The following is a 12,818-nucleotide window of genomic DNA, read 5'->3' as shown; positions in this document are numbered from 1 at the left end:
CACCTAGAGCCAGAACCATGTCTGCTTTCTCTTCATTTGTAAACGGCATGTCTGCAGTGCTAGTAATCACTACACCAAAGATTCAGTCTCGCATGAGAGTGGCATAAGAAGAGCACACGACAAACTGTGCTTCACCGCTGCTTCCAGCTTTCAAAATCCTCATTAGGAAACTGCAACACACAGCCGCCAACACCTCGCGGCGAAACATTATTCCCTGTATTTCTCTTTTGCTTCTGAGTGACAAAGCAGACTCGCCATCTCAGTATCTTATCAGATTGGGACTAAGTCGTCGTCGCCGGGTGCCAACTAGCTGACGCGGACGAAAAACCCCCGCCAAGATATCGGCCTGCCGCTGCAACGGGGCCGTCGAATAAAGGCCGGAGCTGATTTCGTTCACTGAAAGCACGGTTGAGAGCAGCACGATCGCGACGCGCAAATGTGCTCGTCACGTGATTTTTTTTGTATTTCGCGGGCTTTCTTTCGAGCTCGGAAAAAGAGGTACACGTAAGGTTTTCTTTATGGCGAATAATGGAATGCGGGTTTCTGAAAGTGCTCTCCAACTTTGCGAATCACATTTAGTGTCTAAAGTCAATATTAAAAAATTTAAAAAAATTATCTTAATTACTAGTTAAGTAATTGCGATACAAAAAATTTCCCGTGGTGCGCCAAATGCCTATCACCAATATGCAGTTAGTTTCACTCTCCTGACTCCAATATTTCATTTTTAAACCCTTGGTTCAAGTTAGCTGGGACACCCGGTATACGCCTTCAAGTGCACAACTCTTTTCTTAACGCAAAGCTTTCTGTGCCTTCTTTCCTGGGATTTAGCGCCTCTGCTCAGTCAGCTTCCTGCAGAGTAAGGTGTGCCAGTAGAAAGTTCAGCAAAAATTACTGAAGGGAACTTTGGCGCTACTGTCTATGAGAGCTACAAGTATGTACATGACATTGCCTAAACTTTGTCCTTCTGGTTTCAGACAGAGTTGTGGCTTTACAAAGTAATCATTTTTAACAAAATATTGCATTATAAATGCCACAATCTGAAATCATTATGCGCATGCACAGAGACTAATTGCCTTGCGGTGTTTAGAAAACTGAGTGCTTGAAAATTAAGAAAGATTAAGGATAACAAATAATGTCACAAGAATGTTTGCAGCCACAAGTACAAAGATTCGATCAATCTATGTGTGTTAACCATCATTCTCATGGTTGCTGAACAGTCACAGCACCAAATTTCCCTCTAGTAATTTTTGTAGTAAACTCTACGTCAGAGAAGACCAATAATGAAGAAGCAGGCAGGAGTCAAGTGGCACAGACAGCCAATCACACACAGCCATTTTTCTTAGCAATCTCTTACTAGGTTTAATGTGGGCCATGGCTCCTAGTGGTGCTGGCTAACACTCCCAGGGCTGGATACAGTGCACATAAATACCCAAGTTAATTGACGGATTGAAGGTTGTCACTGTTGCACAATTGGTAGTGCATCATATGCTCATTGTGAAGGTCGTGGGTTTGGTCCCCATTGGCAACAACTTATCTTTTCATCCACTTTCATTTCCCTTTTCTTCATAATTTTCTACATTTAAATTTCTATCACAGCTAATTACCCCAATGCTTTCCTTGGCTACATTGCATGTTGGCTTTATATGGTCATACTTTTGTTTTAGTGCTTTTGTTTCTAGTTGGAAAAGTGAATCAAAGTGGCAGCTGCCAAGACAAACAAGATGTGCCTCTTTCCGCAGCAAAATATGGTGATGTTCTTATGTGTCAATGCAGAGATGCCAGAGTACAAATATGTGAGGAGCTAGAGTAGTGTATTTACTAGATTGTAACGAAAGCTTTTTCACAATATACGTTGCTTGAACTCGACCCACGCGTTGCATTCAAATAACAGCACACCTGACCATTTTAAAACAAACATTCTAAATCCCACAGTATTTAGCATTACGTTGGCAACCTCCACCTCTACATCTCAATTCAATCCATAGAAGAGTCTACAGAAATCAAAACTGGTTTTTTGTTGGAATCAACGCCGATTTTGCTGTGCTTGTGACTGTTGTTATGGTTACGGTGCTGAAGTACCCTGCGACCTTGTGACTCCGCTCATTTGCGATGTTATGGCGATGCAGTGCGTTCAGTATGACACCCGTTTCAAGAGATGAGCAATTTTGGTGGGCAAGGAGCTGGAAAACTCCGCCACAACTCAGCAGCTCGACGTTAACAAGTCGGTGATTCGTGGACGGCGGGACCAGCAAGAGGCCCTCTTTAAGTGCAAGGTTAGCCGTAAAATTTTTTGGGACCTAGTAGTGGCCTGGTAGTGACCCTGAATGAAATGGTTGAGTGGTCTTTTAAGAACTACTTACCGTATTTACTTGAATCTAATGCACATCTTTTTTCCGATAAAACGGGTCCAAAAATTGCATGCGCGTTAAAATCGAGTTCGACCCTAAATCCGCGTTACCATATTGCCATTGGCTTTTAAAAAATGGCCACCTCATACGCGCTTCTAGCCTAGCTGCCATAGGTTCCTCCGTGTGCATATTTCCATGTTGTACGTGTAACCAGGCACTGGTGTAACCTAGTCTACCACCTGTCTTCACGTTTTCTGCGTTTATTCAATCAGCATGGAAGCACCGACTGCGAAGACACACCGAGTCCACCATGATGCCACACTTAAAAGGAAAGTTATCATGTGCGCGGAGACAGATTGAAATCAGGCATCGTCACGGGTGTTTGCAGTTCCCGAAACTTGTGTGCGGGACTGGCGCAAGGAGAAGGAGAATATTTTCACCAGCAAAGCAACAAGGAAGGGTTTCAGTGGATCGAAGCAGGGCCACTTAGCCGAAATAGAAGAGCTGCTCGCGGAATACGTGCAAGAGCAGCGAGCGGCACAGCGGCCTGTGATGACCGATCTGCTCAAAGTACGGGCGATGCAGTTAGCCCTACAGAAAGGGCTAATGCGAAGTGACTTCAAAGCAAGCAGGTGCTGGCTATGAAACTTTATGAGAAGAAAAGGCTTTTCTCTTCGAAGGTGGACAGGAATATGCCAAAAATTGCCCGAGGAATATGAAGAGAAATCGCAGTTTTCAGCGGTAAGTTCTGAAGTTGCGCCATAGAAATGGCTACCACTTCGGACAGATTGGAAATGCCGATCATACGCCACTCTACTTTGACATGCCTGCCACCACAACCGTTGAAAAGAAGGGGTAAAGGAAGTGCGCGTTTTGTTTTTCGGCCACAAAAAAAACTAGAGTCACCGCAATGATTTGTTGTACTGCGGATGGGCACAAGCTGCCCCCGTACCTTATCTTCAGACGGAAGACGCTCCCGAAAGGAATCATGTTTCCGAATGGCATGATTGCGCGTGCAAATGAAAAAGGTTGGATGACCACGGACTTGGTTGCTGACTGGATTGAGGACGTTTGGCGGAAGAGACCCGGCGCAGTTTGGGTCTGCATGGTATGCTTGTGCTCGATGCGTTCAGGTGCCACCTTGACCAGCGCCATCAAGGACAAGCTGGCTGCATGACATCACAGATCCAACCGCTTGGTGTTTGTTTGAACAAGCCAGTGAAAGATAGAATTTGGACGCTCTACACCAAATGGCTTGTCAGCAGCTGTCACGAATTCACGCCCGCCAATAAAATGAAGCCTGCCTCGCTGCAGGACTTTGCTGGATGGGTGAAAGATGCTGGTGCACGATCCCATCTGCCACGGTCAACAAGGCCTTTAAAAAGGGCAGAATTTCCAATGCCATGGATGGCACCAAAGATGAAATGCTTTGGTCTGTTGATAGCGACAACGAGTGATATCTATTGCCCCACGCGACTCATACCGACACAGTGAAAATCTTGGCAGCAAGGCACGCTGCTTCCATTTGTGTTTTGATTCATCACAAATTTAATGTATTGGGAATAAATCTGTTTTTTCCAAATGAGAGAAAATAGTATTTCTATATGAAAGCACGAGGTGCGTGGTATTGTACTTTTTTTTTTTTTTTGGTCATGGAATATGCGTGCGCGTTACAATCAAAGTTCTCATTTTAAAAATTTTTTTGGTCACGGAAAACGGGTGCGTGTTACAATCGAGGGTGCGTTAGAATCAAGTAAATACAGTAAACTCAAATGAGCTTGACGGCATGGAAGACGAATTGATTCTTTGGCGATCACTTTCAGAGATAGCTTTGCTTTCACTATACTCGGCTCGTCCCAGCCCCGAACCCTTCTAAGTATACAGCCGACAGCACTCTTGGCACTGATAGCATGCTTAGCACAGCACCAGAAACACTTGTCAGGGACACTTTCGGTGCCGATTCATGCAAAATTAAGCGAAAGTAGCTATCTCTGAAAATACCTCCCAAGGAAAGCTCTCGTCTCCTCCTCAGACGACGACAATAAGCGAGAACTCGTTTCCGACTCTTGATTCCTTGCATAAAAGTGCCATTTCTTTTCCCATTCATTCTGCCTTACATTCGTGGTATAATTTTTTTTTTTGCATGTGACTGGAAAGTCGACCCTCGCATTACAATTAGACGTGTGTTGTCCTTTTCCTATTATGTGGTGTGACGGTGACATGAAAACGAAACGAAATCGTATTTTGGCGTCGTCAGCGATGCCAGAATACGATGCCACCAGAGCAAAACATGATGCTCACTTAGTGCCGCCTGCATCAGGAAATGGCAGCGTTTGGATTATCGCCTACTCCAAGTGTGCAGTACGCTTCCAATGGCACAACGCCACACGTGCCGTGACACAGATAGGCAAGATGTTTCTCACGAACGGGTTGGCAGCAATAGCTGTAAATGCATTGTGCAGCGACCCACGAGGAGATTTGTTGGTACTGGAATAGGAAACTGAGTGTGCAATGGTGTTTTCATGTGACACAGACGGGCGAGTACTGCGGGAAAGCTGCTGTTGCGGGTGGCTACTGTTCTTAATACTGCGTGCATCTTGCCTTTTCTTGTTTACATGGGATCTAGCAGCCAGACGTTGTATCCTACAATGGCAGTTTAGCAATGCACTGAATGTTGGTGCCTAAAGATCATATTCTCCAAGACCGTATCAACCAGGAAAAAGTAAGCGTAACTGAATTGGGTCATTTTTGCATTCTCGACCACGAACATTGGCACCAAGAAATCGTACAACATGGGATTGTATCATAAGAATTCAACTGTAACATAATTAATGTGACTGCCTTTCTAAATGCATGTTTTCTTTATTGGCCCTTATCACGTGTGTTCACCTCCACACTCAAACCATAACCATCAACACTGGAGCAATGGCCGTATCGAATCGTGTACCCAACCGCATGCACCACACATGAATGAACCAATTGGTCATTTATTCTAAGTGCATGGGGACAATCTTTTTTTCTGCCTTCTCAGTGAACAACAGTGACACGCACGAAAATCCTAGTAAAATTAGGTGAACTTAACAAACACAAGCAACACTTTGCATTCAGAAATATTATGCGCTTCCCAGATTTCAGCGACTTGTAACATAGAATAATTGTTTCAGCATAATGCCATGGTGTGATATTATCAGTGAGCATGACTGTCCAGAATGCAAAAGGAGATACTAACCTTCACCACGCTGTAAACGAAGCATGGCCAGCCTCTCGGGGGGAACATAGTCTCCCTCCTTCTCCTCCACAAATGGTGACAGATGCGGGGGCAGAACTTCACCCATGAAGTAGTCTTGCTCTGGGAGGAGTTTGCGGTAGTTGACGCAATCGTACACCCACTGTGGTTGCACGTAGTACCTGCGTTAGGTACATGTCGGTATTACACCTGCAATACTTTTAAGATTTTACAGTGAAATTTTGCTAACTCGAAATCTCTTAATTCAAACTGATTTGATGCTCCCAGCAATCATATATATAGCAAAATGACTATCGCAAAATAGAACTCTTACAACAGTGAAACGGTGATTTCGAGTAAGATTTCTTGCTCCTTGCTCTCACAGATTGCCTTCTGGGCAAACCCGAGCCACAGGCCAAGGTTCGATGTGTCGCTAGCCACTGTAATGACTTGTGCCATGGAAATTTACCGTCTTAGCTTTGCGTAACACGTTAGGCCCACAGTGCATGCACCACCTCTCCATGGAACCAGAGAAAATTAATGATGCAGTAAAGAATTAGGCTTTTAGGGTGTTCCGCATCACCAAGGAATGACCATCACTAAGTGCTGTGGTATTATTTGTCAGGCATGTAGTTTAAGCGGCACACTAGTGCGATTATCCTCCTCTCTGCATTGCCAGTTTGAATTAGACACATTTGCTCAATGATGAGAAATTTCTGACACAGCACTGCATTTTTGCATTGCAATGTGGTAAGCCTCAATGAAACAGTACAGTTGCAGACCGATAATTTGAACAGCTTTAAAGAAATTTCTGACATATTAGACCGTGCCACTCAAGTTTGGACTCGGTCCCACTCCACCTGCACAGCCACGTGCCAATTCACTCCCCAAGGAGATAGAGTCGAGCAGAAAGGCAATATTTTGATACATTATCGGCACCTCCCCAAAAGCAAAAGTAACAGTCTGCCTAGTCAATCCACTCACAGCCGACTCCATCCAAACAGCATCACAAGCCAATACAAGCTGCTAAGTTATGAAGGACTGCCTTTACAGTGTAGCGAGAGAGTTCCATGCAGTTAGGTTTCTTCCTTTATGTGTTAAATTGCGACGCGGTCTCGGTTAACTTTCTTTTAATGCTATTACGAATTTTTATTTGTTGCAATCAGCTTTAATGATGGCAATACCACCCTCAATGTCTCCGTTGAAGAGGGCGGAAATTAAGTGAGGGGACTGTTGGACAATGGCTGCTGTGAAGAAACCTGCCATCATACAGCTATTTGAGTGCAGTCGGTCTCTGTTTATGTTGCAGGGGATGGAGGTTTCGTGCATTTGGAGACGTTACTTTTGTCTGCCTGTTGCGACAGCCATGACAGTGGTCAAAATACGAACTCACCAAATCGTACTAAGCATATGTGCATGCATGCAGCAACACATTGACCAGCTTTTCTGGCAGCTTGTAGGATAAAAACTTATTTTCTGGCGAGTTCAACATTTATTCAGACCTTTCGGGTGGTCTCCGCCAATCCTGAATGATCAGTTGATGACTGTGTTGTGCGCTGTACTGCACACATTATCAAGTGCACTGTTTAAAGCAGCTCTCGTTTGTTTGAACACGATTTTATTCAAATAACTTTCCAGTCCCATTGGAGTTTGAATAAACAAGGTTCCCACTAAACTTTAAACCAAAATACATAGCATTACAAAACAAAGATTATGGTTTTTTAACTTATGCAAGTTATTCAAACACTTGTCATGACATTCTATAGCCTAATACCCGTGTTACACCCACACAAGAAGCGACATTAATATACCGTATTTACTCGCATAATGATCGCACTTGCGTAATGATCACACCCCTGAATTTTGTTGTCAAAATTTTATTTTTTAAAATTTCTGGTGTAATGATCGCACCATGAACTTGTCGCAGCGATATGTCGTGTGCCAAGTCTAGCTAATGATGATCGTGCTTACCATCTGTCGAATGCCACGCAAACGACACTTGAAGACATACCAAGCGGTCTGCATCCACCAAACATTCTTAAGCAGATGCTCCATTTCATTCCTTTCATCACTTTCCGCACTTCCATAAAGAAAAAAAGCTACAACCAAACTTACCTTGGCTTTATTATTTGTAGACTTCATAATGGTTTTGGTCAACAACAACAATAAAAGTGCCTTTCGATTCTTCTTGTCTGCACTCATGGGCACGCAACAAATCGCGACCGACAACGATAGTGGCCACGTTTACACTGATACGTTAGCAGCGTACCCTAGTCATACGCCGACGCTTGTAACACAGCTAAGATATTCGCCCACCCGTAGCGGAAACATGCCGTATTAGGATAGTAGTGAAGATAAATGCCGCAGTTTCCGCAGCATGCCCGCCATGTGTTTCTATGTCACTGGCAGCTAAGCGCCCACCTCTGTTTCTGTCCCCTAAAAGTGGACATGGCTACTTTATTGTCGCAAACTTGCCGATATTTATGACATTATTCATTACTGATACAGAAGAAACTGTTTCAATGCGTGTAATGTACTCCCGAGAAGAAAAAAAAAGTCGCGTTCGGCGTGTTTGGCTTGCTCCGCTGGCCGCCATTTTTGTTTCGGTGTACTGCACTGCAGCCTGCTTGTTGACCTGTTGTCATCCCACAGCAAATGCGGGATGAAAATTTTTTTTTTCTTTTCGCAGGAAATTTAACACACATAATTATCACACCCCTGAATTTGCGTAAACTTTTTTGACAGAAAAGTGCAGTCATCATGTGAGTAAATATGGTAATATAATATCATATAATATAACAGCACTTGCCCTGTGTATCTTGATTGAACCTATGTCTTTGTCTTTTTACGCTTCAACAAAATTATGTAAATGACATTAACTTACGAGCAGAAAACAGTGCTAAGTGACCGGACGCTCAGCACTGTGGTCTGTGTCCCTCTCATCAACCTGTAGTTTTGCGCTGTTTTCTGCTCGTGATTTCGAACAAACCGGTGCAAATGCGTACTCTTCTGCAGGACATTAACTTGTTGATGCCTTAAATTTTAATGACATTTGTGTCATGTCACACGGACAAACCTAATGTCATTTGCCTTTATATCATTCACTATTTAGTGCGTTCACCGGAACTCATTCAACTGTGAAGTACACTCTCTCGATGCCATAGTTTGCGCACTGCAGTATAATTTAAGTATTTTAAAGAATGGTATCCTGTAAAAGATTACTTATAAATAACTTTCAACTACAACACCCCAGTCAGGAGCTGTAGTCAGCATACTTCCTCAAGTCGATCTTGCAAGGGCCTCGATGCGGCAGGTGCCATTTTCATTCTGGGTTTCCGATTTTTTAACATACAATTGTCCAAGTTGCTATGGTTGGTTTTAAAGTTGCAATACACAGCTATAAACTTGAGCTAACATTACTTTTACATTTAACTTTTCGTGAGGGCAACTTGAACTTGTAATAGCACAATATATACATTTTAATTATGAAGCTAAGGTCACTCACTTCAGAAGGCACTGTCATTGACATCATGTCAAATGTCTTTAATTAGGACATGTGGCAGCTCCACCGAAAAAAAAAAATGTAATTATGGAACTTAATGCATCAACTACTTCAACTATTTTTTGTGTCATCAGTCATTTTTTGTGTCCATGCAGCACAGGTATAAGACACTTTTGTACCATTAAAAAAAATATATTATTCAGTCACTTTACTTCTAACATGGCACCTAAAGCTCAAAGCATGCTCATAATTGAAATCTTTTAATGTTGAAGAATTTGGAAGTTGTTTTTCCTTTTCACCAGCATCCCTGTTTCTGTTCACCATAGTTATGCATCTGAAATTTTTTTTAATGGTCAATACAAGTTCAAAGTGCGGAGTAGAACTTATGATACAAGAAGCGGCACAGCAGTAACAAAATGAGCCATACCTGTTTATGTAGCGTTTCTTCACTTCTGGCCTGTCAACAATCTGGTGAGTTACAGTGGGATCTTTTTCGGAGAATGTGGAACCGACGAAGAGTGATTCATCCCAAGATACCTCAGCACCGAAAGAACTGCAGCCAAGTGGAAGTGCACCATTTGAGATATTTAGTCAATTTGCTACCCCCACTTCCCCACCCAGTAATATTTAATACAGTGCACTTATCTTGTATCCCCAAAGCCTAAAATTCTGAAAGCCGTAGTTGCTCACTGTTATGCATCTGCACTGAGCTTAAAGTTACAGTCCAGAATACAGGAATGCTTCTGCATGCTCACAGTCACATGTAAACAGTGAAAATCAAAGCACTTGCAATGGAGCCTTGATACGTATTAGCATTTAAACAACAGATATAAGTAAAAGGGTATTCTAGCCATAACTAAAACTACTAAATTTGAAAATTTTCACTTGGTTCCATAGCAGATGATGCTTGACAAAAATGAGCATCATACCCAGCCACGTCATGTAAGGCTATGATGGAACACACTGAACAGAGTTCTCATAAGTGACAGCTGAATGCATTTTATTTTCCTGTCTATGCATCAAGGTTCAAAGCATCCTACTCATGCTGTTGTGACAGTAATAGCGACAGTAAGGTACAATGTAATGTTAACATAGCATGACAGTCTTTGTGTTGATGTGACACAGCTCAGGGCTTAGCAGCAGCAACAGCAACAAAAAAGATTTATAGCGCTCAGTACAGATCCATGCATTCTCAAATGCAGTAAAACCTCTTTTAACAGTATCCGCTTAAACAGTAGTTTCGCTTTAAGAGTAGTAAAATCAAATCATCGACTCAGCACCCATTCAACATATTGCGTTTTGTATCTGCATAAACCGAACCAGCTTATTGTGTACATATTGGTTAACACATAATGTTTCCACTTTTTGTCGCGAAATCACAGCGGTACATCAGCCCGGCAGAACACTGAGCCTCAGAGATTGGAACGGCCTCCAAGCACAAACGCAGAGGGCGCTTGGAAGGGTAAGCCACATCAACATCATTCCTGCGTCATGCCAGAGTCAGAGAGCATTGTGGCCCATGTAATTGTGGCCCATGTTGTGGCGTCGTGCAAGCTAGGACAAAAATCAGGTACTTAGCCCAAAATAAATATTGGACATCATTCTTGCTATCGAACGTGACACGAAGAAGTTGGTGCTGGCACTTGAGAGAGATCTACCGTTGACTACAGTGTGTGGCATTTTGAATGCGAAGGAGAAGTTGCTTGGCAGCGCTGCTGTGGCCACGAAAATACGCCGGCTATGAGGTTAGACTTTTCGACGTTTGACTTTTCACCATCATTGCCTCTGTTATTGCCGAAGTGTCGCCTAACGACAGTGATGAGAATGACACAGAAAGCGAAAGTATGGGCGATTCACGCCCGGCAGTGGCAGATGCTGCACGTTACGTCAGCCTCATGCAGGTGTTTGCCGAGAAGAGGGGGCTGGTGGAAAAGCTGGCTTGTAGCTTAAGTGAGTTTGAGGCTGCCATCATTGCTGCTAGCCCGCTGTGGCATCAAATGAAAATACCACTCTTTTCACGCAAAGCAAATAAATACTGCATGTTTTGTGCCCTTTTATCACACTCTCTCGTAGTTCCATTTTTGACAGGTAAGTAAGCGATCTCGCGCTATTTCGGTTAAGCAGTACGACTGTTTAGTACACACTTTTTCCGAGCTCTGGCCAACTACTGTTTCACGAGGTTTCACTGTAGACATAAGCACACCACATGCTTTATTAAACATAAAATGTTATGTAGAGAAGGCGCATGCTTCTACCACAAGAAAGTGAAAGGAAAGGTCCTCCTGTCACCAATGACATCAGTAAAATGAAAGCCCACACTTAAACAAAAAAAGGGGGAGTACTCAAGACATGCGTGAATGCTATGGTAAATCAAATGCATCATACCGCAGCACAAATGTGAGCGATTCCCGAGGCACCTCTCGTCCCAGGAAGACTTTCAGTCCAGAAAACAGGTTCAAAAACTTTTTCCGCTGTTCTTCCTCACTCTTGATGTCCACATTACTCTCGCCTTCAACCTGAAACAAGAACACAGGCCCCTAAGAAATGGCACCATGTCGCACAACTGGTTGAGACATGGCTTATTTGCATGTGTAAAGGCCACAGTGGCATCGTGCAGCGGCAAGTGGGTCTGACAATGAAGTACTCCACAGCTGTCACACGCACACCCAGCACATAAAATGTGCCACATAATGGTGAAAAACAAAGGTAAGCTGCCATAGCAGATTCACAAAGTAGCAGGGAACCTGTGCTGAAGCCTTCCCATGCTGTGTGCCGTGTCAGAAGATGCATTCTAGCAGGCAGGGCAGTACTTCGTAATAGGACATAGTAGTAAGAGCACTCATACTTCACTTGCATATCGCTTGTACTTCTTGCATTTTACTTGTACACAAAGTAGCGAATGTGTGAGGCAACTTGGTAATGTAGTATCCTCTAGGCAGAAGTGCCCAGCCTCTGCCAGCTGTACAACTTCCAGTGTACTTGAATGTGGCAGCACAAGGACTGTCGACAACCCGTTAACGTGGTTGTGAATGGTTGAAGGTTTGGCGCAAGAATACCAACTCCCAACAATCCATGAAGCAAGTACAAGCCATTCAGAATATCATGCTGCTAGTTCCATCAAAATCCAAGTACCGATTTATGTGTCTGAAAGTGCAGCAACAGCATCTGGCCAACACAGGATCCCTCTAAAGCACTGAAATTTACGAGCCAGTAGGCAACACAGTAAACAAAACAGAACAAAGCTCACCTCAGGAAAGTCATCCAGCTGAGCTGCATCATCAGCCACAGCGTTAGTGAGGATGGACTTGAGCTTGCTGTTCAGGGAAGCAACACGCTGCACAAGAGGATATATTTCCCACATTCAGGCACAAAATTCCGGATGTAAATGGCCATCAGGATCAGAAATGTCACATTAAGTGTAATTCGGTAACTAAAATGCCTCCTGGAAGTAGAGACTCAATTGCTCCCTTAAAAATTTGTAAGTAGACCCCTGCAAGGATGGCCTGTCAGCTGACTGCAGTACCATGTAGGGTGAACTTGAAGGGACTTTAAACATGTGTTAGCCTTACCAGAACGTTACCCTAGAAAAAGTGTGGTTAATCTATGGGAAACTAAACTGAGGTCCCAAAAATGTCGTGCTTATCAGCATCAGAGGTCATCATCAAAGGCCAACTGCAAGAAACCACATAAAAAGTTTCTAATAATGTAAGTGGAAATCAGCCTCGTTGCCAAATGCTATGTT

The 12,818-nt window shown here is 43.4% G+C and overlaps 1 protein-coding gene across 2 annotated transcripts in view; it reads right to left on the bottom strand.

The window, feature by feature from the left end:
* Nucleotides 1–12,818, bottom strand: part of LOC126520854 (pescadillo homolog) — a 31,663-nt gene that overhangs the window by 12,418 nt on the left and 6,427 nt on the right. For both annotated transcript variants that reach the window (XM_050169654.3, XM_050169655.3), the window contains exons 9-12: nucleotides 12,324–12,410; nucleotides 11,462–11,592; nucleotides 9,504–9,629; nucleotides 5,578–5,756 (exon numbers count right to left, since the gene is read on the bottom strand). In XM_050169654.3, the coding sequence (XP_050025611.2) occupies nucleotides 5,578–5,756; nucleotides 9,504–9,629; nucleotides 11,462–11,592; nucleotides 12,324–12,410 (523 nt within the window). The remainder of the gene's footprint in view (nucleotides 1–5,577; nucleotides 5,757–9,503; nucleotides 9,630–11,461; nucleotides 11,593–12,323; nucleotides 12,411–12,818) is intronic.

This window comes from Dermacentor andersoni, chromosome 3, assembly GCF_023375885.2.
Source record: "Dermacentor andersoni chromosome 3, qqDerAnde1_hic_scaffold, whole genome shotgun sequence".
Classification (NCBI taxonomy): domain Eukaryota; kingdom Metazoa; phylum Arthropoda; class Arachnida; order Ixodida; family Ixodidae; genus Dermacentor; species Dermacentor andersoni.
Note: the sequence above shows the minus strand (reverse complement) of the source record. Positions and strands in the feature narration are given on the sequence as shown.